The 26201-nt window shown below is 35.6% G+C and overlaps 6 protein-coding genes across 7 annotated transcripts; 3 read left to right on the forward strand and 3 right to left on the reverse strand.

Moving 5' to 3' along the window:
* Positions 1–47: 47 nt before the first annotated feature.
* LOC149733898 (uncharacterized) lies at positions 48–1995 on the reverse strand. Its single transcript, XM_089880866.1, has 6 exons — positions 1562–1995; positions 1414–1504; positions 1178–1307; positions 990–1100; positions 708–932; positions 48–572 (listed from the first exon to the last, which is right to left on the reverse strand). The coding sequence occupies exons 1-6, from the start codon at positions 1857–1859 to the stop codon at positions 351–353; spliced, it is 1077 nt and encodes a 358-aa protein (XP_089736992.1). The 5' UTR covers positions 1860–1995; the 3' UTR covers positions 48–350.
* A 1229-nt stretch (positions 1996–3224) lies between these two features.
* LOC149733899 (GTP-binding protein Rheb-like) lies at positions 3225–6948 on the forward strand. The gene is made up of 7 exons (XM_089880880.1): positions 3225–3421; positions 3906–3977; positions 4428–4495; positions 5070–5152; positions 5602–5658; positions 6001–6130; positions 6445–6948. Exons 1-7 carry the CDS (start codon positions 3370–3372, stop codon positions 6532–6534), a joined length of 552 nt encoding a protein of 183 aa, XP_089737006.1. The 5' UTR covers positions 3225–3369; the 3' UTR covers positions 6535–6948.
* On the reverse strand, positions 6876–12360 carry LOC149733900 (plasminogen-like). Its single transcript, XM_089880859.1, has 14 exons — positions 12209–12360; positions 11949–12069; positions 11779–11876; positions 11312–11495; positions 10871–11010; positions 10327–10498; positions 9629–9765; positions 9415–9555; positions 8626–8755; positions 8405–8558; positions 8118–8232; positions 7914–8050; positions 7330–7449; positions 6876–7092 (listed from the first exon to the last, which is right to left on the reverse strand). The coding sequence occupies exons 1-14, from the start codon at positions 12237–12239 to the stop codon at positions 7045–7047; spliced, it is 1728 nt and encodes a 575-aa protein (XP_089736985.1). The 5' UTR covers positions 12240–12360; the 3' UTR covers positions 6876–7044.
* A 141-nt stretch (positions 12361–12501) lies between these two features.
* On the forward strand, positions 12502–14712 carry LOC149733901 (ferrochelatase, mitochondrial-like). Its single transcript, XM_089880865.1, has one exon. The coding sequence runs from the start codon at positions 12867–12869 to the stop codon at positions 14043–14045; it is 1179 nt and encodes a 392-aa protein (XP_089736991.1). The 5' UTR covers positions 12502–12866; the 3' UTR covers positions 14046–14712.
* Positions 14615–18816, forward strand: LOC149733902 (N(4)-(Beta-N-acetylglucosaminyl)-L-asparaginase-like). The gene is made up of 7 exons (XM_089880868.1): positions 14615–14819; positions 15131–15284; positions 15795–15972; positions 16188–16432; positions 16855–16969; positions 17532–17658; positions 18205–18816. Exons 1-7 carry the CDS (start codon positions 14720–14722, stop codon positions 18294–18296), a joined length of 1011 nt encoding a protein of 336 aa, XP_089736994.1. The 5' UTR covers positions 14615–14719; the 3' UTR covers positions 18297–18816.
* Positions 18817–19253: 437 nt separating this feature from the next.
* LOC149733903 (soluble guanylate cyclase 88E-like) lies at positions 19254–26011 on the reverse strand. 2 transcript variants are annotated; one of them, XM_089880856.1, is made up of 19 exons: positions 25680–26011; positions 25160–25243; positions 24913–25061; positions 24118–24309; positions 23634–23772; positions 23444–23566; positions 23248–23377; positions 23053–23179; positions 22783–22912; positions 22351–22497; positions 22050–22180; positions 21794–21966; positions 21231–21433; positions 20744–20826; positions 20360–20432; positions 20225–20288; positions 20074–20127; positions 19978–20019; positions 19254–19761 (listed from the first exon to the last, which is right to left on the reverse strand). In XM_089880856.1, the coding sequence occupies exons 1-19, from the start codon at positions 25797–25799 to the stop codon at positions 19463–19465; spliced, it is 2463 nt and encodes an 820-aa protein (XP_089736982.1). In that variant the 5' UTR covers positions 25800–26011; the 3' UTR covers positions 19254–19462. The 2 variants fall into 2 exon arrangements, with proteins under 2 accessions (XP_089736982.1, XP_089736983.1); XM_089880857.1 differs by having other exon boundaries at positions 23290–23377; positions 25680–26006.
* Positions 26012–26201: the final 190 nt, after the last annotated feature.

Here is a 26201-nt window from a genome sequence, read left to right on the forward strand (position 1 = left end):
ATATCAGGCCTCCTTACAGGTTACAACATATTTTATGCTGTAAATGGTTACTTTTTTAGGATATTTATCTTATGAAGCTATGACTAACAATTTTAACAACCAATAATAGATAATGGGGTTTTAGCAATTGCTGTTAATTGTCTTACCCAAGGACACACATGCCCACAAAGACGGAAGCGACCAGCCTCGAATCTGTGTCCCGAGGACTGGAGACAGACACGCTAACCACTTCCGCACAGATACGCAATAAAATTTAAAAATTGATAAAAAAATTTGAAGCAATACTACTAAAATATAAACAAACTAAAATATTAATCTCCAATGTAGTTAACACAGTGGATGACCAAGTTTTATGTTGATTTTTTTAAATCCTGAAGAGCATTGAGAATCCGACTCTTAAGGCGGCTAAATGCTTCTTTAATAATTTCTGATGATACTAAACGTACCAGGGTAACAGTCTTGTTCTGATCATTTGCATCTTTTTTATTTGCATCAACTGCATCATTACCACTTTTTACCATCCCCATCACTTCACCAGATTCTACAAAGCCAGGAGATCCAGAAAATCCTTTCTGGAGCAGGAAAAAACAACCTTAGATTTTTTACTTTAGTGCTGAAGTCTTTGCCTGTTCAGAGATTTAATTTATTATAGATTAACAACACTATACCAGATTTTGTATAAAATTAAAAAGTAAAAAAAACTTTACCCTGATAGTCATGCTACACTGAATGAACGAGGAGAAAATTGGTGTATTATCTTGCAAGTGGCCACTGTTCACAACCTGTTGATCCCTACAGCTCACAATTCCTTCTGTCACCGTATTGGGTGAACGATCGTCGCTAGTGCCTATAACTGTGATCTTGTCTCTCCATTTAGGGATGGAATTTTCACCACACAAACGCAGTGGTTCGTAATGATAAAAACCTTTTTTCTGATAAAAGTTATGAATGTTTATCACTTAAAAATAAATTGTGCAATTTTTACATACCACTAACAAGAGAGAAACATCTGCATCATCGTCAGGTATAACTTTATCTACTTTCAATGTACCAATTGACCAATCATTATTCCGTACATCAAGGCCACAAAGCGGTGTCCCCTTAATACAAATATTTAAAATTAGAACATTGATTATATAGTATAAAAAATGAGTAGTTTTAACTTGGGTATAATTACTTCAGTTCGTTCTTTAGCGGCTGTGCAGACAACATGTTTGGATGTAACAACACACAAGTATGATTTCAGTTCAAGATTATCTCGCAGAACTTCATCTGGATGGATGATGAATCCAGAGCCCTTGAATTTTCTACAACAAAGGTCATTCTTGTCAATACTCAATTTAAGATTTTTAAAAACCTTGTAATAAACAAAACTATTATCTAACAATATATTTACACCACAGTTCTGCTTACTCGTCGTGAAATATCATAACTACTGAATTTTTGGTGGCGCTTGTAAACCTATTTTCTTTTGCTAATACTTCTGATTTTTGTCTTTCAGCATCTACAAAAAATCATGTTGGTTATGTAGAAAACTTTTCAAACAATAAACTGGGTATACCCAATATTTGTTTAATTATATCCTTAAAATATTTCTCTGTCTCCGTAGAATTTGAAACGGTTTGTTTTGTCTTTAATTCCTCAACCGTGTTTTCCAGCTGGGTTTGACGCAGGTCTAAGCCTTTAACTGTTGTTTTTAAATCTCCAACAGTAACTTGCAGCTTGTTAACTTCTTGTTTTAAACGACGACATGTTTCACAAGACTCTTTTTGATTTTCATTTGGTATGATACCATTATTATAGGAAAAAAGGCTAGCATCAGGGTTTATATTAATTTCTTTTTTGTCTTTGATAGACATGTCCCGAGAAATATATGTTCTTTAAACAATAGCAACGGGAACTTTCACAGCTGGCACCGTTAATAATTTTATGCAAATTTTACGGTCGCGGGAAGTTCCCTTTATCAAAAACAAAGTAACGTCTTAGCACAGAAATCTAAATACATTGAAGGCATGGCGCCCTCTATTGAAGGCCAACTGTAACTGGTGGTTTACTTACTCGTCACGCAAATGTGCGAAAGTGAGTGATTTTTACAAAGAGGTAAGCGTCCCATTTTACTTAACTACATATTCGTAAATGTTACATTTTATTATATATCATAACTATATATTGTTTGCTCATGTGAGAGACACGGCTCTGCTTTCTAGGGGCACGTAATGGCAATAAAATAGATCCCTTTTCGTCGAACAGGTCTTGCTCTTCTATGCTATGATTTTTACCAGAGTCGGTATATAAACATGTTTATATACGGACTCTGATTTTTACTAATTAGAATATTTCTTTTTTTCTCGCATATAGTCTTTATAACTTCTTGACTGAAACCAAATCATAATATATATACTTCTGGATTTTAAAATATTTCCTCAGATTTGAAACAGTGTAATTAACACTTTCCTGTTCGATCAAATGTGGTAGGTTCAATATCACAAATCCGGGATCTAGAATAATAAATAAGAATAAAAAGCGGGGGATTTTATTTGACAACTTTTAGATATATAAATATATATAATTAGATCACGTTGATTCTGTATCAGAGATATATAGCAGGATAGGGTATAGTTGCGAACATTTGTGGAGAGCAAAAAGGTTGGTTTTAATCTCTTTTGTGTACAGTATAGTAACGACCACACCTTTTATCCTAAAATTTATTTCTCTTTTTGTTATTTAGTAATCGTCTTTTAACAACTGTTGTTTAACCGTTACTACCCGTCTTTTCGCCTTTGTAAACTCTTCCGTTCTTGGTTATCGTGAACGAAGAGACAAAATAAATTCCATTCATTCATTTATACGTTATATAGCCGTATTCCTGCGAGTAAAAAGGGTGCTGTTAGTTGTTCGAACCACGATAAGGAAACATGGAATTTAGATGCTAACAGCAGTTTCTCATCCTACGCCATAGCACTATAAATAAAAATCTTCGTTTTAGCTAGTCATTTTATAATAGAACGTGCCTACTCATTAAAGCTTGGCTCTCTTGTGCTTTTAAACAAATATACAACTAATATTTCCGTTCTTAGTTCTGAAGGATACTGATTTTGGTGAAGCTTTTCGAAAAATGCAACATACCGAGGTTACGAATGGCCTCTCCAATATGTGACAGTCTTCGGTAATGAAAATTGGACTGTATTAAAGTACAAAAATGGACCTTAAAAAATGTTAGCATGTGTACTATATACTATATTTACTTTGGTAACCAATTCGTGTGCACTTTGGGAAGAGATATAAGAAACCGTGCTGTGTAGTTGCGTTTGATCTGGTACAAGGTGTAATATAAAATATTCAGAAAAAACTTTGTTGCAATTCCTTACCATGCCACCGCCCAGAGAACGCAAACTTGCAATTATGGGATATCGATCTGTTGGTAAATTTCGTTATGTATTAATGTATATTACGTTTTGTTTTGCCAGACTGCAGAGTATGGCAGGTGCACGCGCGATTTTTTTACAGACTTTCGGTTATGCACGCCACAATTTCTCCTACGCACGCCAATTAATTAAACAAAGAAAAAAATACGTATTAAATTAAGTAAGATTTCCTAACGTGGCTTGAAAATGTACATGCTTTGCACGCAGATTTTTAATGATAGCACGCGCGAACGCGAAAAATAACCGTCTTGCACGCGCGAGATCTCGTCAGGAACTGCCATACTTTGCAGACTGGCTGTTTTGAATAGATGAATGAATGAATGAATGAATGAAAATTGAAAATTATCCTCTCGTGGCGTGTTAAAGAATTTAAGCGCTATTTCTATTTAAGTAATGTTATGTAATATTGGTTAACTGAAACTATTTAAACTATGCTGTATGCAAAATATTGAAAACATTAGAGATATTTTTCTTTACCAGGAAAATCCTCCATTACAATTCAGTTTGTTGACAATCAGTTTGTTGAATCATACGATCCAACTATTGAAAACAGTAAGTTGTTTATTAATATTTGCAACCATGTGTCTGCATGGTATTGCTTGGTAGCATTCATAAAAGCTAAAAAATGTATACAAAATAATGATAACATGAAGAATCTTAGACAACACTAAATTTTTTATCCAAAATAAGTGGAGGAACGAAGGGGACTGGTCTCTCCACTTAACATCCCTCCACCACCACCATTTTCCCCACCGCCCCCCCCCCCCCCACTTATTTTGGAAAAAAAATAGTTCCTCTTCGTCCCTTCTTTTAGTAGCGGTGTTTTTCCTCCATTCCTCATTTTAATGTTGTCCAAGAATCTTCTTTATATTTATATCAAGGTTTATGGCAAATTTAAATATTAAATTAAACAATTAAATTAAATATTAATTTAAAATTAGAAAAAATGAACAAATAATATATAAATTATATATATATATTTATTCATAAATTTTATTACAGCATTCACAAGACAGATCAAGGTTCTTAATCAAGAATATAAATTAAACATTGTGGACACTGCTGGACAGGTATTGTTTTTTAATTATATGATAGATCTTTATATTGTCTGGTACCCTGACACAGTCATTAGTCTGCAGGACAAAAGGATATGGGTTAAAGGCACGTGCTATTGTGGGTGTAGTATGTGTCATTGGTAGAAACTTAGACAGCCATTGCTTCCAAGCCTCCAACCAATCCATTGGTCCCTTATGTATTGTCCAAAAAACAACCATATATTAAAACTAAAAATCAAATAAACACACAGAAAGTTACAACTGTGACACCCATAAAGTTACAAAACGATATAATTCAAATATTAATATCAAACAAAATAATTCCCTACCAAGGTACAAAGGTGGTAACTTGCAACATGAGGTGTATGAAATTCAAACCCTGCTATTTCCCCACTACACAAAATAAATAAATTCCTCCATACCTTAGAAGCAGCGCCACTTTTTAGCTAACATGAGGGAGGCCCATTACATGATCCATTGAATATTTTATACTTGTGTTCATTTTAAATGACTTTTTGTACACAGAATATTTTATGTTAGGGTTTAGATATTTTTAAACTTTTTTGATGATAAACTATTTTTCAACCAGGATGAATATTCCTTGTTTCCCGTTTCATATTCACTGGATATTCATGGTTATATTCTTGTTTACTCTGTCACATCTGCAAAGAGGTAATTACCTGAGCGATAAATATAACATGTAATTTGAGATGGAAAAAGAAATTATTTCATTAAATAATTTTAATAGTAGTTAGAAGTATTACCGTTGTTTGTTTCTCATATGTATAACAAAAATTTAACCTGCTGTTTTGGGTAACTTGTCCTATGGTTACAAAAAAACAATATGTCATTTGTTTAGATTATCATAGGGTTAAAGCGCCAGTAATAAGTTAATAACATTACACTTAAAGGCATAAGTATAATGTCCAGGGATTTTATGAAATAAATAGCTTTTACTCTGCTGTAACATATGTATACAAACAAGCAGAGCCATAGTGTACTGCATTAACCATATTAATCAAATTTCCATGTTTGATTCTTTTTACTGTGTTTTAGCCATGTCATCGTAGATTTTACTAAAAATTCAATAAGATGTGAAAATAACTTTTTTACTTTCATAGTTTTGAAGTTGTGAAAGTAATATACGATAAACTACTGGACATGGTTGGTAGGATCAAGTAAGTTGAGTGACATGTACTTTTATTGCGCAATCAATATACATTAAAGTTTAAATCAATATAACAAGGTATAAGAACAAACAATTTAATTTGCTTCAACAGTTAAAGGTTTAAAACTGATCATTATTTTTGCTTGATGCATATTTTGTATACATTCTTCATTGGCAAACTTTATTTTGTTTTTAATTAAATCTTTTTAGCAAGGTAGGTAGTGTTTTTATTCAATCAGATTTAACAGTCTAGATGGAACAATATATTATACAACAGTCTAGAACAGTAATAAATTACACTCTACAACCAATATTAACTGCGTATCAACGTTAGTTGTTTTCTTTGCTGCAGAATCCCTATAGTTCTTGTTGGAAATAAGACCGATCTCCACATGCATAGGAAAGTAACCACAGATGAAGGTCAGAAACTCGCTCAAACATGGAACGCCATCTTTCTGGAAACATCAGCCAAAGATAATTTGGTAAATTATAAACCTATTATTTTAAAATAGCTCTGTATCATACTGAATGAATGCGATTTTTTATCTGCTTGCAAGTCATTGCCTAATGTCATAATGCGAGTGTTATTTTTTACATATTTTGTTCGTTACAAGTTAACATGTGGGAACTATGTGTTTTTTGTTCTGTATTGTTGACGATTGTACAATCCATTGGTGACCACTGGGTTGAAGCAATGACTGTTTATTACCTTGCCTGTGTCAACAATAGTAATACTACATTTACACTAATCTGTTATTGTAACATGGTTGAACATATTAAAATCCATTATTTACAGGACGTTCAGGAAATTTTCAAGAAAGTGATTTTAGAGATGGAGAGACAAGATGGCAACCTCCCAGAAGAGAAGAAATGCATCATATCCTGATTCTTGTCTCTTAGGTTAAAACAATCAGCAAGATGATGGTCCCGAGATTTGGGCCAAGCGAGGAATGCATTTATTTGTTGCGGTTTTTAACTCCTTTGTATTGGAAGATTAATTCTTGATTGTTTTTCAGTCGCATTTTATTTTAAATGTATCTGAGTTATATATTATGTATGTTCTAGTATCATGAGATAAATACGTCTTTTCTCTTCTGCATGGTTTAACAAAGTAACTAAAACTGTTACACCTGTTTAACTTTTCAGCATGTATTATGGTGCTTTTAATAATGTAACTGGACACATTCTAGCAAAACTAGCTGCACTAAATCTAAATAACCAACAATATATTTTTTTCAATAATGTATTTTTGTGATGGGCAAACTCTTTTCTTAAAGTAATAAAAATACTGAAATAGTAATATTGTTCATAAAAATTATAAATCTGGTTGCTGGAAATATGGAAGCGTTTCGAAATCACCAACAAATCACCTTTGGAATATTAGAATCGTTTGAAACTAGTAGGAAGACATGATCCAATTGATCCAATCCAGGTAATATGACACCTAAAAATGTTTAATTTAAATAAATGTAAAAACACAAAGGGGTAAATTTGCGTGGGTAAAATAAGATTTTCCAGGATGTTTAATGAATTGTACAACCGTATCCTATCGACTGTAAGAGCGTTGTAAAAAACGAAAATATAAAATAATATTTGCTAGCAGTATTCATCTTACTTCACAGTACTATAGTTTTGGCTCAATGATATTTTTACATTTGAAATATGTTGGTTTATTTCTTACCTGGGTATAAACGCCTGGTTTATTTGGCAGACCACACCCGATGCCCCAAGACACGATTCCAACAATCTCATATCTACCGTTGTTATCATTCATGTCAATCAATGGACCTCCGCTATCACCCTGTAGCAAGTAAGTTGGTTTTATTAACAAATTTAACACCATAAGATGTATGTCGCAACTGAATGTACGTGGCATAGTAGTTAGCGCGCCTGCGTCAAACCAAGAGTTTACGAGTTCAAGGCTCGGCGCTGCTAATATTGTAGACGTCTGTGCCAGTGAGCAGACAGTAATCACAAATGAACCCAGTGGTCACTTATGAGTGTAGCATCTAATTCGCAGCCATTAATTTAAAAAAATTAATAACCAAAACGTTACACGCGTGTTTGATGGAGGACACTCGTGTTAGGACACGCGTGTTGGAACAACTGTCGTGCCTTGCCACTTGAGAGTAAGGGAATTACGTTCATTCATTCAAACGCGTGATAGGCCTATTAGACAAACATATAATCTGTATCTGCTCGGACGTATATAGCACCAAAAAATAATAAATTAGAGCAATAAACAGAATATAATAATGGTATTACTTGGCAAGAATCCCTTCCTCCTGAAGTATAACCTGCACACATCATTCCTTCGTCCAGACTGTCATGCATCAGCCTACATCTCGCTGCAGATATGATTTTCAAGCTAGCTTGCATCAGCACGCTACTGGAACCGGCAGCTGTATTAAATAGTCGTTAAGATATGCAAATATTGTTTTTAGCTTAAAAATACGAAACGATTCTTACTTTCGGTTCTTCCCCAGCCGGATACAATGACAACACGCTGATCTTGAGGTGGCTGTTTCGTGGTTGGAAGACACGCAGGTTGGATTTTGTTGGTAAAGATGATTGGTGCTGTAACCTGAAAAAGCAGGCAAGTTTTTAATTATCCAGACGTGTTTTCCACAGTTACCGCTTACTTACAAAGTTAGGTATATGCGGTAACTGGAAAGCGAGTGTCTGAGGTGTGCAATATAATGCAACCAAGCTTTAACTAATGTCGTTCATGAAAATGCTTTTAGTTACATAATCACCTTCATTAGTGCAATGTCATTGTTAAGAATTTGCGCGTTGAACAACCTGTGCTTGAATATCATCTGGAAATTGATTCTAACCTCTCCCGGTTCGTTCCTAAGGTTCCTATAATATTTCCCAGCCATTGCGTAATACGTATGTGGAAGGTCTGGGCTGTAACAAGCAAATGTAGATTTGATATTTGTTTAAATGGCATTTGAAATATACACGATTTGTTTACCTAGCTATACAATGTGCGGCTGTAATCACCCAATGCGTACTGATGATCGTTGCCCCACAGTAATGCGAGTTCCCGGATGTTTTACGCAAGGAAAGTTGCCAAGGTAAACTGCCTTTCACAGATTCGACACCTGTTCAAATCAAAAATAGTTTAAGTTATATATTGGTGTATGGTGCCTGGTGCCCTATCTCAGAAAGCTCGCATCGTAACTGAAGAACAGCATCCCCTTCGATGTTAACTGTTACCATTGTGAAAATGTACGTATGTTACGTAGCCTACATGTCTTTTGGATATAGATAAATTAACCTTCACAAAGGTAAATAAAGATATAACTCGTAAGCAGACATGAAATGTATGAAATATGACACCCGTGTTCTAATGGCTGTCATTGTCCAACCCGAGAATGAATAAGTGTCACTAATATAGAGTAGGGTGGGGGAAAATGAGGCACATTTTCATTCTATTTTCTCATCCCATTTAGTAGTAAACAAAGAAGATTCAAAGAATTATAAACCGTATTCTAACGACGCACATGGACCGTTGTTAATTGTTTAAAACACGATCAGGATATTTGGATATTATCGTGTCCCATCTTCCCCCACCCTACTATAAGATTAAGGGGTAAGACGAATACTGTTAGGGCGTATTCTCATTTTGGTTATATAATTTTATAAATAGTTTTTGTTTACCACCAACCGGAACGATAAAATAGAATGAAACAAATGGTCATGTAACTCCAACCTATATCATGCATTCATCCATATTAATATAATATAAGTGCCACTTTACCTCCAAAGATTCGAAATGAGGAAGCCATCGGATATAAGGATCTTCCACAACCATCTGGGAGTTGCCTGGGTGTTGTAATTGTCATTTTGGTTGTCGTTGAAAAGGTAGTTGTCCAGACTGGTGTAGTGGTAGTAGTGGGACCTAAATGGATATAAAACAAGTTAAACTATGTTTTAACACGCTCGTTTCAACAAAATTGTGCAGATATTCTTACCATTGCAAGATGGTACATTGCAATATTCCCACGGAATATCAGGGTGGGTTGTAAAACACCAAGGCCTCAGATCTCCATCTGGATTCCTACATTGGTTGTGGAAACCAAGACCCATGGTTGGGAACCGAGACGACGTGCTGCAAAAAAACATACGGTGCGTATTTGAGAATGATATATTATACCTAAAGAGCGGGAGGAGATTGGACACTTTTAGCACATAACATCCAATTATCCTGATCGTGTTTTAAACATTTAAATACAGTCTATAGAAGTCGTGTGGGTACGGTTTTACGATTCTATAAATGTCTTTCTTTACTACTGAATGGCATGAGAAATCGATTTTAAATGTGTCCCTACCTCCCCCACCCTACTATATATCAGTTGGACGCCATGGTCATTATAGCGCTTGCATAACTAAGGGGGTGGATTCAATATGCTTGATGCTTGTAACATTATGGGCGTTTGAAGCCAATGGCATAAAAATATTATCCATTGCTGTAAGCTAATAAACACAAGTAAATTGCTGGTATCTGATGTTCTTTGGTGAGCGCAAACAGTTTTTCCAAATTGACAGCCATATAAAAATAGCCAACGAAGTTAGGTAGTACAAACTTTTCCATATATACGTAACTCGAATGCAACTCGTGTATGGTAATTTCGTTTTGAAGTTACAATAGGATTGGTAATTGTAGACTTACTATATGTGTGAATGCGGCTTATTATAATCCCATATCTGGCATGGCTGTCCACTTGATGTTGTTGAGACCAATCCTCTGTAGCTGTATGGGTGTCGCATATCAAAGCAGAGTGTTGGGGTGTACGTCACTGGTTCTTTGGTAGTAGTGGTTGTGGTGGTGGTTGGTAAAGGAACTGCAATTTAAATTTCATCAATGAGCCCTATAATATAGTAATTTAACCCTGTATGTGGTATAGGGAATACCATTAGCACATATATAATATGCTACATTTTTTATCATGTTTTTTTAACAATTAACAACGCTCTTTTGGAGTCGCCGGGTTACAGCTATATAATTCTGTAAATAGTCCTTGTATACTAAAATTGGAACAATAACATTAAACAATAAAATGTCCCATTTTACCCCAACCCACTATACATCTGTGTAAAATACCATATATACATAGCATAATGTTGATTTTTCACGCTACATCGAACAATATAGAGTGTTAAAAAATCCCTTTTTTGCCATGACATGCACAAACAAGCAATTGGCAGCGTCTTACGTTCTGAGCATTCTTTAATGTTGCAGTATTCCCATTTCTTCGCTGGATCGCTTGTGAAACACCACGGTTTGTGATCGTTGTCTGGACTTCGACAATATGAATGAGAACCAAGCCCACCTTGAGGATAGTTGCTCGGAGTGCTATATAAAACAAATAGAAAATTAGAAAACAAAAAACCTGTGGAAGTTAAACTTTTTAATCATTTTTTTAAGCTGACATTATACAACTAAGAGTATATAATCCAGCGCCATACTTCAAGGATTTTACAAAACAAAATATGATAAACAAAGTTATATTCGCGGTAACTAGTAAACGGACACGAAGTGCATGAATACACATGTTATAAAAACTGTCATTTTCCGCCATGTGAGAATAAAGAAACTTACATTCATATAATGTAAAGTAGCTGTTTCATGCAAATAAGTCGCACTGTAAACTTACTAAGAATGAACATGCGGAAAGTTAGATGTCCACTGTTGACAAAATCGGCCCGAAATAGTTCTGAACGTGAATCCTCTGTAGCTGGCCGCCCGGTTTTCGTGGTAGCAATTTCTCACGTAAGACTTAGGGCGTTTCGTAGTTGGAGTAGGAGTGGTCGGTACAGTTTGTGTTACTGCTATTGTACCTACGTTCGTATATTGACAAAAGAATGCGAGTTTAATTGGTCGAACCACAATTATTCGTATTGTGTATAAGTAGGGTGGGGGAAGACGGGACACCTTTTCAATCTGTTTTCGTGTCGAATTTGGTATAAACAGAGAATGTTCAAACAATTATAAAACTGTATTGTCACCGCTCCCATAAACCTTTGTTAATTGTTTAAAACATAGGGTAATTGAATATTATATGCTAAAAGTGTCCCATCTTACCCCACGGTACTATATTATGCATTTAAAGTTTAAACTCACTGTTGCTATCGCATGACTTTTTGACACAAGCTCTCGCCTCCCAAGCCAACCCGTTACACTTCCCTATGCCAGCAATGCCGTCCGTACAGTTTCGCGATCTGTGCAAAAACGCAAGAAATAACAATTTGCAATATTTAATTTTACCCCATAAAACTAAACATGACACTAACTTGTATTGAACACCTCGATCGCAGGTGACGGAGCATTCTCCCCAATCTGACCACGACGTCCATTTTCCGAAGTCAATTGTTCGAAAGAGTGGGTCGTTCGATAAGACGGAAACAAACAAACCTAAAAAAAACAAGAATTTTAAGATACAGATGTTATATAAGCTGCTATCTATATTTAACTAGTATTTCCGGGGATTAATTTCGTTAAATCCCCTTTTCCTGCGAAAACCTTGAAAAAGTAGGGATAAGACTAATCTTACCTGCCAGAACGAATAGTCTTGAATAGAACATCCTGTCGCGTCCTCAGTTGCGAATGAGATCGTACAAAACAACTCTACGTGAATTTGTTAAAATGCTAAAAAAAGTGCATTTAGAAGTCTCATTACGTTGGATAATTCCCGATACAGCTGGAACAAAAGGTTATCCATAATCGATTATAAATAGTGCCAATTAATTCACTCTGGGTTCATTGTTTTGGCACATTGCTTGCAAGTAGTGGCGCGTTAGTTGTCTGGGAATCTCCGATGTGTTTATACCAGCACGAATCGTGTATTTTCTGCACAGAGCAGTTAATGAAAAATACAGTATTCGGTTTATAAACGTGTTTATATGAAAAAACCTTGACCCTTTAGATTTTTATTTTTTATGCTAACTTTATAGGTGTAGCTACATAAGCTTAGTTTTATTCACGGTTGATTTCATTCAGTATTCGCGCTGCTTGCGTAAAGAGTGATAAAGCAGCTTAGTTTGAATAAAAAGAAACAACTCGGTGCTGGGCATTTTCTTATTGCTTGTTATTTAAAACTGGGACTTCAGTGTTTTGGTAGCTCTACAATAGTTGTATTATGTTTTTTTGTACTCACAAGCGCATATTTTATTTTCGCAGTAGGAATTACATTTTAAAATAAAAACAAGACTATGTTGCAATTCATGCGAACTGTTCCTCGCGCTTGGTCATGCGCTAGTGTGGTGCAGCAGCCCTCATTTCGAGGCTATAACACTGGGAGTACAGTGGTTAAGCCTAAGACAGGGATTGTTCTTTTGAACATGGGAGGACCAGAAAAGTGGGAGAATGTTTATGACTTTCTTTTCCGACTATTTTCCGATCCCGATCTTATTCCTCTTCCTGCTCGGAGTCGACTTGCTCCCTTCATTGCAAAACGAAGAACACCAAAAATTGAGGAGCAGTACAAGAAAATTGGAGGTGGGTCTCCTATTACTAAGTGGACAAACCACCAAGGCACTGAAATGGTAAAACTTCTTAATAAAATAAGCCCTGAGACTGCTCCCCATAAACATTATATTGGATTTCGATATGTGCCAACTTTGACGGAGGACGCTCTTGATCAAATGAGGGACGATGGTGTTGAAAGAGCTGTTGCTTTTACCCAGTATCCGCAATACAGTTGTTCCACCACTGGTAGCAGCCTTAATGCAATATTCCGACACTATAAGCGTAACCCAAAAGACATTTCTGCGATGAAATGGAGTGTTATTGATCGATGGCCAACTCACAGTGGATTGGTTGAAGCATTTGCAGATCGAACAGCAGCTGCTTTAGAGAAATTTCCCAAAGATGTTCGAAACAAGGTTGTGATTTTGTTTTCTGCTCATTCACTTCCAATGTCGGTTGTAAACAGAGGTGACCCTTATCCTGCTGAAGTAGCTGCTACTGTAAGCAGAGTTATGGAAAGATTAGACAACTCCAATCCATACAGGCTTGTCTGGCAGTCCAAAGTTGGTCCAATGCCATGGCTAGGTGCACAGACAGATGAAGCAATTAAAGGTCTTTGCCGAAACGGTTTTAAAAACTTGCTTCTCGTGCCAATTGCTTTTACGAGTGATCACATAGAAACATTATTTGAGCTAGATGAAGAATACATCGGTGAGCTTGCGATGGAAGCAGGTGTTGAAAATATTCACAGAGCTGAATCCCTAAATGACAGTCCCATCTTTATTCAAGCAATGGCTGACGTTGTAAAATCCCATCTGAATTCAGATGCCGTCAGCACCCCTCAGCTACCTTTGCGTTGTCCACTATGCACAAATGAAGCCTGTGTTGGAATGAGAAACTTTTTTCTAAAAAATTCAGTTTAAACTTTCAAGATGTAAAAACTAAAAAGTTATTAAAATATGTTAAAATAAGCTGAATAAGTGATGTTTAGTAAACTTTACATTCTATTGCAGTCCTGGTTATAAAGTCCATTTAAATCAATCATTGTTTAGTATACCCAGTTTTATTTATGTCATCACTCCTCACCTTGTTAATTTGTAAAATCAACCTTAAATACTGCATTAGTTATTATGTTGCAATTTGTTGAACTAAAAAGTGTTTTGAACAAAAACGTTTGTCATACGTTGAACACATTTGCCAAAAGCAAAGCAGTAAATTCTAAATTGTGTAAAAGTTGTGTTCACAATTCTTTTTATCTCATAGGCTAGTCTAGTTATTTAAAGCTTTTGAAATTTTGATTTAATTATTTCTAAAGTTTGCTGTACATTTGCCAACATTTTTATATTCATAGCGATAACGATGTTCATGTGTTTTGTTGATTTCTGGCTTTTTTCAAAGTATTTGTACAAATAAATATGTATGTTTGTTCTTTTTTGTTAATTAGTGTACTCCAACACCCCATGCTATTTACTATTGTGTGTTCTACTATTCCAATAGGTTACTTTACTTCTGCTTGATGACAAATTATGCCACTTGCTGCACAAACAAATTTCTTTTATAGATTCAATAAAGTTTTCTTTACATTGAGAATGTTGCAATGCTTTTTTATGCATGTTTGTTATGTACAGTCCTAATGTCTAATGCTGAGTTACCAATCGTAGTCAACACATGGCCATGGCCCCAAGCCACAGATGCAGGTACAACACTTTAATATTATGTATTGAAATTTAAGGCTTTTGTCTGTTTAATCTTTAATAGCTCAAGATGTGAATATTTATATTGGTTTAATAAATCCCATTTTAAAAGAAAAACGTTTGACATTATATTTTTTTTAAAGTTTAGAACAATTTTTTTTAATTTTAATCTTGTACTATATTGTATATCTTTAATATACAAGCCGCATATAATATTTTATATATTAACCTTTGTTCTTTAGTATATGTTTTGTATTATATGGCCTATATATTGCATCTTGCATGGCAAAACAACATGTTATACATTCCTCTAGCTTGGTCCTCCTTGATTTCTTCCTCATCAGTGTTGGATGCAGTTGAACAAGGATGTACGAGATGTGAGGTGGATCAGTGTGATGGTAGTGTAGGATATGGGGGTTCACCCGATGAAATGGGTGAAACTACATTGGATGCTATGATAATGGATGGGTGAGTAAGTGTAACAAACATATTTAAATTTACTCACAAAGTAACATACATGGTAACTTGTAAGCTGGTACGAGGTGTTAAACCTGTGTGATAACGACTGTCGTTTTCCGGCCACGCGAGGATAAAGTAAGTTACATTCATTCACTTTTACCTTCCATGTGTTTATTTTAATACAATTTACTGTATGTTAATCTAAGTACCATTTACTTTATATTAAATTTATTACTATTTACCATAAGTTGATTTTAGCATTATTTACTGTATGTTGATTATATAAATATAACTATTTGCTGTTTACCTTCAATTTACCTTTTTTTCTTATATATTATGTGGCTAAAAATAAGTTTATAGGTAATTGTAATTTGTATGTTGTGTTCTGTGCCAAGACTGTCAAGCAACAATCAAAAATGAGATCTATATCCCACACTGGCTTTGTTTTATACAAAAGGTGTTTTTATTTTTTTGGCACCAGTTTTGTGATGGACCATTTGATGTAGTGTTCTATTTTAGTGGCAACATGAATGTTGGGGCAGTTGGTTGTTTGAGAGAAGTTAAAAATGCGATAGGAGTTGCAAGAAGGGTATTGGAAAACACAGAACATACTTTATTGGTGGGACAACTTGCTACAGAGTTTGCAAAGGAAATGGGATTCAAGCAAGAATCATTAACTACTAATCACTCACAGCAGGCATGTGGCGTAATATTGATGTTTATTAATGCTATCATTACTTGCAAAGGTGCATTTTTTTTAATTTTGAAAATAAAATCCTGTTATATCTAAAAGAAATATCCAGAAATACCATTTTTTTCAGGCTATAAACTATTTGCCAAATAAAAAAGTTCATTTGACCAACTTACTTTATACAATACATACAAAATATTAAAAGCTATTTCATTATTTAGATGTATGATGATTGGAAAGCCAAGAATTGTCAACCAAACTACAGATCCAACGTCACACCTGACCCCACCACATCATGTGGGCCATACAAACCAACCAATCAACTTAACACCGAGAAAACTAAACCTCGTGTTGAGCTTGGTATAGATCAGTCCAACCATGACACTATAGGAATGTTAGCAATTGATATGAATGGACATATAGCTGCTGGGACTTCTACTAATGGGATGACACATAAGGTTCCTGGGTAAGCACAAAAATTAGTTGTTTGTCAGAAACTGTTGGGTTATGTTGCCCACAAAGGTATGTACTTGGTAAGCCAGCAGATGTAAAAAATGGAACACCCATGTTATACTTTTAACGACTGTTGTTGCTCTGCCACGCAAGGATATAAAAGTTACATTTATTTATTCATTCATGTTGGTAAATCATATGGAAAAAATAAATATACATTCCTAAATGGATAGGCAAATCTGACCAAAATTAGAAGTGTACCTTAGTTATAAATTAGTAGAAAAAATATTTAAAGTTCTCTCTACAAATATGTTTGCTCCTTTTCTAGTACCACTAACAAGTTATATTGTTAAAAAAATAATAAGTTTGTCATTATAAATTAATTTAAATTTTGTGCAAATATATAAATCAAATATTCTCAATTTTTATTTTTAGGCGAGTTGGGGATTCCCCCTTGCCCGGGTCAGGTTGCTATGCCGATGATTTAGTAGGTGGGGCTGTTGCTACGGGTGATGGTGATGTCATGATGAGGTTTCTACCCGCTTACCAGGTACGTGAAGATTATAGGATCAAGGCTTGACGCTGCTACCATTGTGGGCAGATGTGTCTTCGGACAAGTCATTTAATGGCAATTGCTCCAACCCAGTGGTCACTTATGGGTTGTTCAAATTATCAGTCATACATAAAAAAAATAAAAAAGATAATAATTACCCACAAAGTAACATAAGTGGTAACTCGTAAGCTGGCACGAGGTGTTAAACCCGTGTGATAAGGACTGTTGTTTTCCGGCCACACAAGGATAAAGTAAGTTATATTCATTCATGTAAGTGTTGTATAGTAATGTATGGGTATCATAAAAATGACTTTCGTACTTGGTAAAAATTTTTTAATTTTAAAGTAGAAAGCATTCTTTATATAAAGGTTTAAATATTAAATACATAAAACCTTAATTTTTATGGAACAAAAGCTGAAATGTTCAATTTGCAAAACAGCTAAATAGTTTTCTTACATTTACATTTATCGTTTTTTTGCAATGCTTTGTTGGTTTTGTTACAAATTGTGAATTCTACTACTAGGGCAACTTTTCAATGCAAATATTTTACATATGACAGGCTGTGGAATCCATGCGTCAAGGTGCTTCTCCCACACAAGCAACAGAAGATGCTTTGAACAGAATACTGAAACATTTTCCTTCATTCAGTGGCGCACTTGTTGCTGTAACAAAAGATGGACTTGTTGGTGAGCGGAAATGTTTTTTCTCTTTAAGTGGCTCAATGGTTATAGCACTCTAACTGTAAAGAAATATGTTCGATAGTGCTACCATTTTGTGCCTGTGTGACCTTGGGCAAGACACTTGACTGTCATTTTAACCCAGTGGTCGGTCATGGAACATCCAAAGGGATAAAGAAGTAAAAAGACACATGGCAACTCGTAAGCTAGCGTGAAGTGTTTAAAATAGTACACCAGTGTCATAATGACTCTTGTTGTTGCCATACAGAAATAAATGCTTATCATTTATTCATTCATTGTTGAAATTCCATCCAAGTACTATTTTCCACATAATTATTTCGTTCCGTGTATAGTTGTGTTAGCACACTAGTGAAACCACTCTCTTACAACAATACGTTTATTTATAACAACATGTTTGTACCCTCAAGCTAAATTTAGAGTATTAAATACTGCCCACAAACAATTCATACAGATACTATACATTATTATGGCTAACATAACACAACAACCAATTGCAGGCCGTATTTTTTAAATCAAATCCTCATATCTTCACAGGCGCGGCTTGCACAGGATTCTCATCATTTCATTATTGTGTGCGAACAAAATCTAATCCAATGACCTCAGTTATTTCAGTGAAGTGCAAATAAATGCTGACTGCCCAAAACCACAGGTCCGTACCCCTCTTTCAGCACTGCAATGTTTTCTATGCACTTTTAAGTTCACAGTCACAGAACTATATGTTTAAATTTATTTTACAAGAATCTATACCATAGGATTTAGCATAAAGTTGCAGTTTCAATGAAAATATGAAAAAAAGTAGACCCAGAGTTGGCCTGTTGGTAATTTTACATCATACTTCTCGCTTTTCAATTACTTTAACTTGTCTAATATTTTATTGATCACTGTCAAACTGATTTGGTTTGAACTTACACGTTAGAATAGGCGCCGAATTTATGATTTCTTAAAACACTTTGTAAAACTGAGACTTTGCCTTAGTATATATTCTCAGACATTTTCATTACGTGGCCTATATGTAATATGCTTAATATTCAAATAATAACCTTGTCAACGTTTACTGATTTGTAGCTTATGTGTGATCTCTGATAGGTTTTAGGTTGTATTGATTTGACGTTTGCAGACGTTAGTAAAGTTGCCTTGTGTCTTGAATGTGTTCTCATATGTAGAGTTAAAAGTTTAGAACGAATTCTTCCGGCGCGAACCTCGACATATACTGTAACTGTATTAAGATACACATTTATATATAAATATAAATATATATATATATATATGTGTGTGTGTGTGTGTAAAAGTCGGAACGAATATAACGTAGATGAGTTTTCGATGGCCCACACGGAAATGTCGACTACTAAATTAATAAGTTAAACGCTACACTCTACACGAACGGTGACGATTACTGACTGTATAGTAAGGTACAGTATGTAAAACTGTGTTATAGCATCAGAATTGCGTGTAATTGTCGGCTATGAGGTATTAAGTTAAACCCCGTAGGAGTTTTTTTTCCTTTCTGTGGATGATGTTGTTAATTCCACGTATAATCACCTTCGTTGTTTTTGTAACCAAACCAAACTTTAAATAAAAACAAGTATTGTACAAACATACGTCATGTTAAACCACCATGTTCATTACATGCGTTTCTTCCGAGTAAGGAAACGCAAATATGGTCAATGGTCGCCAATACAAACACATGTACTTTTAATGAAGTTATATATATATCTATACAAAATCAACATTGGTGAAATCACACTTACAAACACAAGTACCGATCAGTTCATATATTAATTATCGCATCATCTCACAGCACTATACAGATACTAGATCCCTTCTGCTTTATATTGCTTGCTCCTCCAACGAGCTTCCTAATAGTACAGATCTTCCGTTTTCCCTTGGAGTCGCTTCCTCCTGGAGGTTCATGGCCAATCTTTGAACGATTCTTTCGTGATCTTTTCTGTACACTTAAGCCCCCTTCTCTATTTTTACTGTCGTCGTCGGACTTTGTTTCCTCGTACGAGCTATCCCGAGCGTTTTCATTGGTGTTTTTACTTTTGCCATTCACGTCACATTGTCTTAAATCGAACGTCGAGTTTTGTTTGCCTGCAACAACAAGTATAAGTGTTGTCAAAAACTCAGGAATATTTAAATGAATGAAGGTAGCTTATTTATTAATGCGTGACTGGGAAATGATAATCGCTATATAATACATGGGTATTATATACCGAAATGTCTTATTAAAGTCATGCAATCATATGAGACGTAAGCAGACGTCATTTATTGAAATTGCCCAAGTTTGGTTTTTGTACTGATAGCTACCTCCTAGTGATTGAAGTGCTTCTTCTCTCTCGCCGTTGGTTTCTGTTAAAACAAACAAATTACTTTTACATCACCACCAATATAAATATTGTTTACCATCATTCGCGTCTCTTTCTTCGTGTTCCCCACCTTGAGATTCGCCAGCAAAATCTGGTTTGGAAAGAACAAGTTGTTCAGTATAGTTTTATTTAAACGAAGGCGTTTTGTCAAACTAGCAAAATTAAGATGTGCATCGTCATAACCTTACCGTTGTTTGGTTTCGTAACGTCAGATTGTGTTCGTTGTTTCGCGGCATTGCGTCTATTGGTATTCTACAATTGCAACAAGCGTTTAAGCAACAATATATAACAGATTTATTGCTCAGACCTAGTTATATTATTACCTTCATTCTGTAGTTCTTTAAACTTTTCAAAGCTTGACGCATTTGAACGCTCTTGTCATGTTTTGGCTGACTTCTGTGGATTATTTTCAGAAGTTAAATGTAACTTGCTTTATCATTATGTGACGGGCCAACGACAGTCGTTATATTATATAGATGTTCTGTTTCATGTACCTCGTTCCTGCCCACGAGTTACCATGTATTTAACTTTGTGGGCAATTGTTTTTTCTGTATATGGCTGACTATTTAGACAACGCATTAGCATAGTGACCACTGGGTTGAAGCAATTGCCGTTAAGTATCTTGCCCAAGGACATATACACGACCACAATGGTAACAGTCAAGAGAACACGCAATCTATTGCATTACTTTTTAAATAATAACTTACTCAGTATTTGAAACTGTGTTTGCAATTGAAATATATTTTCCCTTCTTCCCGTTCAACCAGTAAGTTCTCATTTGACCCTTGCCCTGTATGTAGAAAACATGCTTTTACAGTGGTGTTATCGCATATATACATATATGTTTATACGACTACAACGGCAGTGTATGATTATATCCATTGTGTAAAGTATGTTCTGCTTTAATTGCTGAATCTTTTAACGCATGCCTTTTAACTAAACGTTTTGTTCTGCTTGTTTCTTACAAACAATTTTTGAATGAAAGAATGAATGTGACCCTTTTTCTTTGCGTAGCGGGGCAACAACAGTCGTTATAACACGAGGGATGTAAATTGTATTTCATATACCTCGTGCCCGCTTACGAGTGATCACATATGTAACTTTTGTGGGCGATTGCCACGATTTTTTGTTGTTGTGATAACAAAGCCAAACTTTTTAGTACGAGAACGATAACAGCAAACACACGTCTCCCACCTTAACATACATGATCCCTCTATCTTTTATAAGGTATTCCTCCGTTTGTACAAGTTGATCACGTACAGTTGTACTGATGTGTATTTCTCCCCCTTTACCCGTGCTCTCCATACGTGATGCTGTGTTCACAGTATCACCAAACAAACAATATCTGATCATCTTCCGACCAACAACTCCAGCCACTACACCACCGGAGTGAATACCTATTGATTAGGAAAATGTTATTGAATGAATGTAGTTTTCCTTATCTTCTACAGACGTTTTGTTTCGCACACCTCGTGCGCATTTTGGTTAATTACTCCACGTATGTTACTTTGTGGACTTTTTTGTATTGCTGACAATTTAAACAATCTATTTGCGACCGCTGAGTTGGACATTGCCGCTAAGTGTTTTTCCCAGCAAAGACACATTTTCCAAAAATGCTGGCAGCGACAAGCCTTAAACCCGTTACCTCTGACTTAGAGGTGCGTCATGGAAACTGGAATTTAGGCCCTGGTTTGCTTATTTCGTCAACCCATTGGTAGACAGGTTATCGTGTAAACTGTAAACACTGGTCAACTCACCGATTCTGATTCTAATTAATTCACCATCCGCTGGGTTTTTCACGTGTCGTATACCAGCTTGCATCTCTAGCGCCATGTCGCTGATTCGCTGGGCGTGTTCTTTTGTCCGCACAGGGGCGCCAGAGACAGCCATATATCCATCACCGATCGTTTCAACTTTAAACACAGCGTAGCTGGAATCGCATGAAATTAATTACAGAAAGTAGATTCCATTTAAATAAGTTTCTGTTACACAGTTTATGTAAAGTGGACTCACCGTTCACTGAGAACATCAAACACGGTATATATTGTGTTAAGAATACAGACAACCTCCATCGGTGTAATACGTGTACAAATGTTTGTAAAACCTACTATATCACTGAACAACACGGTAACGTCGGGAAACATCTGTAGAAGGAAATATACATTGTTGCAATGCAGTTTAAACAGCCACAAGTGAAATTTCACACTCAAATCTTCTCGTATGCAAAATCCGAAGCAGTGTTTACTCAACAGAAATGAACTTACAACGCATTATCAAACCACACAGCTTTCTACACCTAGTATATTTGGCTAACCTCCGCAAGATTAACTGCTCCTTCTCCTTTCTTCAAACGCTCTGCAATCTCCCGTGGGATCATCGAAAAAAGAAGAGCATCCGTCTTCCTGTTCTCTTTTTCCAATTCCTCCAACGTTTCTTCCATCTTTGCCGTCTTCCCTTGTTCCTATATATAAGCAACGTTGAAATGCATGTAACATACAACGTGGAGTAAGATAAAACATGTTTTTTTCCATATTCTCTCCTCCCATTGGTAGTAAACAAAGACTATTTCTAGAATTACATAACCGTATCCTCATGCTTCTAAAAAAACGCTGTTAATAACTTAAAAACAAGATAAAGATGTATGGATTATTATGTGCTGACGGTATTCCATCTTATCCCATAGCATAACTATATACGAATACAAAACTGTTATATAAAGCAATAAATATTGTTATATTAAACCCACCATATTTAAGGCTATCTTGAGTTCGGCAGATTGTTGAGGTCCAGCCATCAGCAACATCTGAAGCGAGTCTTGAAAACTGAGGTCGCTGATATAAAGGCCTACATCTTTCATAACGTCCATGTTGTCAAACCTATGGACAGTTCAAGCATTAGTCAGACAGACTTATAAGTTTTGGTGGCGAATGGATAGAAATTGAAAACTGGCAATATCAGAGAATAAAAGACCGGACAAAATGCATTTACACTTGATTATTCGGTATTTTCTACTTACACAGGTGTGCACATAAAAATAACCGCGTTCCAGCTTTCAAGAAATGCAGACGTTCCTCTAAGTTTGAGCGAGATTGAATCGTCTCTTTGCTTGTGCGGTGGTGGATGCTCTGGCCCCAATATTTGCACTGAAATTGAAACATGGTTAGCGCACAATAGAATGTGCAGAATTTTGTTATTAATATGTATTAAACACCATCGGTTGGATGTACAGTGTTGTCCGAAGTTTCCCGCCTACCTTGAGATCGCAGATATTCTTCATATTCCGCCCATAATGCAACAGTTGACGTCATTTCCACCAAGACATTCACCGGTCGGTTTTTCATCTGAGTAAAATTTGTTTTACAATACAGCAGCGAAACACATCATTTTTATCTCATATTAATGCTCACAAACGTCCAAGACAGCGGCATCCCAATCGGCTTGGTTAACACAAAGAAATCCGTCACTTTCTTTCCAACCAAAGTTGGGAATGTTTTAACAACTCCTGCTCCGCAAGTAATTACTTCCATATTCTGCAACAAACCAAGATGTTTTATATTCTATCAACAATTACGTGAAAATCATTCACACACGACTTACCTCGCCAAATATGATTGAGAATGGGAATGAGTTGAGAACTACGTCGCTGTTCACGCTGACCGGGGTGACCGATCGTAGTTTGGCCAAAGCTGGCATCCACGCACCTTGTTTACCAACTGACCCGTTTTGAAATTTGATTCTGAAACCATGTTTATGAAAATGGGTTTAAATTACGATTTTGTAAGTTTTCCAATAAAAAAGGAAATATAGTGCTACGGGGAAAATGGGCTGTACTGTTGGTAACCATATTTTTTCCATTTGTGTTTTTTTAACAACGCTTATTTAGAGTTGCGGGGGTTATATAATTCTGTAGATATTCTTGATTTACTACCAAATACGAATAGAAAAGAGAACTAAAACATGTTTCTTCTTACCCCAGCCTATTTTATATAAGCCAAAATAGGTCGAAGTGTATATACTGCAACTTCAGTCGCACTAAATATATTTAAGCTATCAGTTTATTTTAACTTTAGTGAAGCATCACCTTATTATTCCATGCATTACTTCTCCCAACATTTCTTGTTTTACAACTTCGACAACAGAATCATGTAGATTGTAATGCATTATAGCAGCCGTGTGCACCAACCCTCTTACATAATGAATGTAACCAAAGTATTTCCTTGGTGTGTTGTAGTGGAAGGTCAAACCCTTATCGTCCTCCGTCTCTACGTAGAAACTATAAAACAAAATCCAACGTTACCTATTAGTTATAACACAACAAAGTGAACTAGCAACAAAACGACAGTCGTTACTACTGAGTAAAGGTGTCAAATATAAAAGCGTGCAAATAACATATTAGTGTGACCAGATGAGCCATTAATATGTTACAGAATAAAAGCGTGTGTCTGCTCTAAAACTCGCTCATTTTTAAATAACCAACGAGATATCGCTACACACCCTGTAATTATTCTGAAAGTTGGCTACATTTTAATACATTTACAAAATTTCAGAACCACAGCCTCGCAACCCTAAACGAGCATTTTTTGTTAAAACACGATCAGGAAACATAGGATTTAAAGGTTATTAACGACGTCCCATCTTACCCCACATTACAATAAGTATATAGTGGGGTGGGGGAAGATGGGACACCTTTAGCACGAAATATATAAATATCCTGGTCGTGTTTTAAACAAGTAACAATGGTCTATGAAAGTCGCGAAGACAAGGTTTTATAATTCTTTAAATGTTCTTTGTTCACTACCAAAATGTACGGGAAAATAGAATGAAAAGGTGTCTCATCTTCCCCCATCCTACTATATATTAAAGTCAGTTTTGTCACCTCGGAGGTTTGATGTCTTTATACAAGTTGCTGATGTAATCATGCAAGTTGTCCAAACTGTTAATAAAGTCGCAGATTCTTCTTCCGAGAACTTTCGTAATTTGGTCGTAACCATAACTTGATACGAACGTCATGAAATGTCCCCCAAACTATTAGAATATATATGCCGTGTTATATCTTCAATTTCAAGTCTATTGCTGATTGCTTCTCATATAGCAAGATTAAACTTAAAATATTTGAAACACACCTGAAACATGATGTCATCTTCAGTTATTTGAAGCATCTTGGAGAGTGTCTGGGCAATCAGCGGAATCATGCTTTCCTCGTATACCTGAAAACGTATCAGCAATTAAAAAGTGAATTACTGAAAACTTTGACATTGTTTATTTTATATCTGCACGTGTTAAACTAATGGTCCAACCGCCAGACACAGTCATATATGGTATTATTTGATCCCCAGACGTACACGTGCGGCGCCGTGAGAACTCATTCCTGTCGTATTGAATGCTTGAAACAATATTTTGTAGGACATGTTTTCCTTTATTTTTTCCGTTCCATTTGGTAGTAAACATAGACCAATATACTATTATATATACCCGTAGCTCTACTACTCTAAATGAGCATTGGTATAACTGTTCAAAACACGATGAGGAAACATTAGATTTGGCTCCAAAACGTGTATCCCATCATACGCCACACATAGTACCATATATAACAAGAATGTTAAAAGTTGCTTTAATTTTTAAACATAACTGTAAACCACCCACCGTGTGAATGGAGAATCCCACAGTATCGAATCCCATCTCTCCCACAAGTTCCATCCATACCTCTTCCCCCCATTGCTCATGAACACAATCTACAATACTTTCCAGCACGAATCCGTACATCTTACGGAATCTGTACTTGGTGGATATGAATGAATTATTACAGTATTTTTTATTACTAAATGTAACTTATGCTTCTTTATCCTTGCGTGGCGGAGCAATGGTAGTTGTTATAACACGGATGATCTGTTTCATATACCTCGTGCCTGAAGTTAAAAACGTATAACCAACAACATGACTAAAATTACAATAGTTAAGTTAAACGAAGTCTAAGAACTACACACATTTGTATTATTAGATTTATACTGATTGCACACGAAGAAGTATATTACAAATACGCCACAATTATGCTTTTATCCGCTTTTTATTATCAGTGTGCGCTTGTCATATGCAGAACACTACAAACGTAACGCAAATCGAAATGCATTTTCTCTGCATTTGACATGTATTATGTTTGTTTTAATC

Source organism: Ciona robusta, chromosome 7 (assembly GCF_009617815.1).
Source record: "Ciona robusta chromosome 7, ASM961781v2".
Taxonomy (NCBI): Eukaryota; Metazoa; Chordata; class Ascidiacea; order Phlebobranchia; family Cionidae; genus Ciona; species Ciona robusta.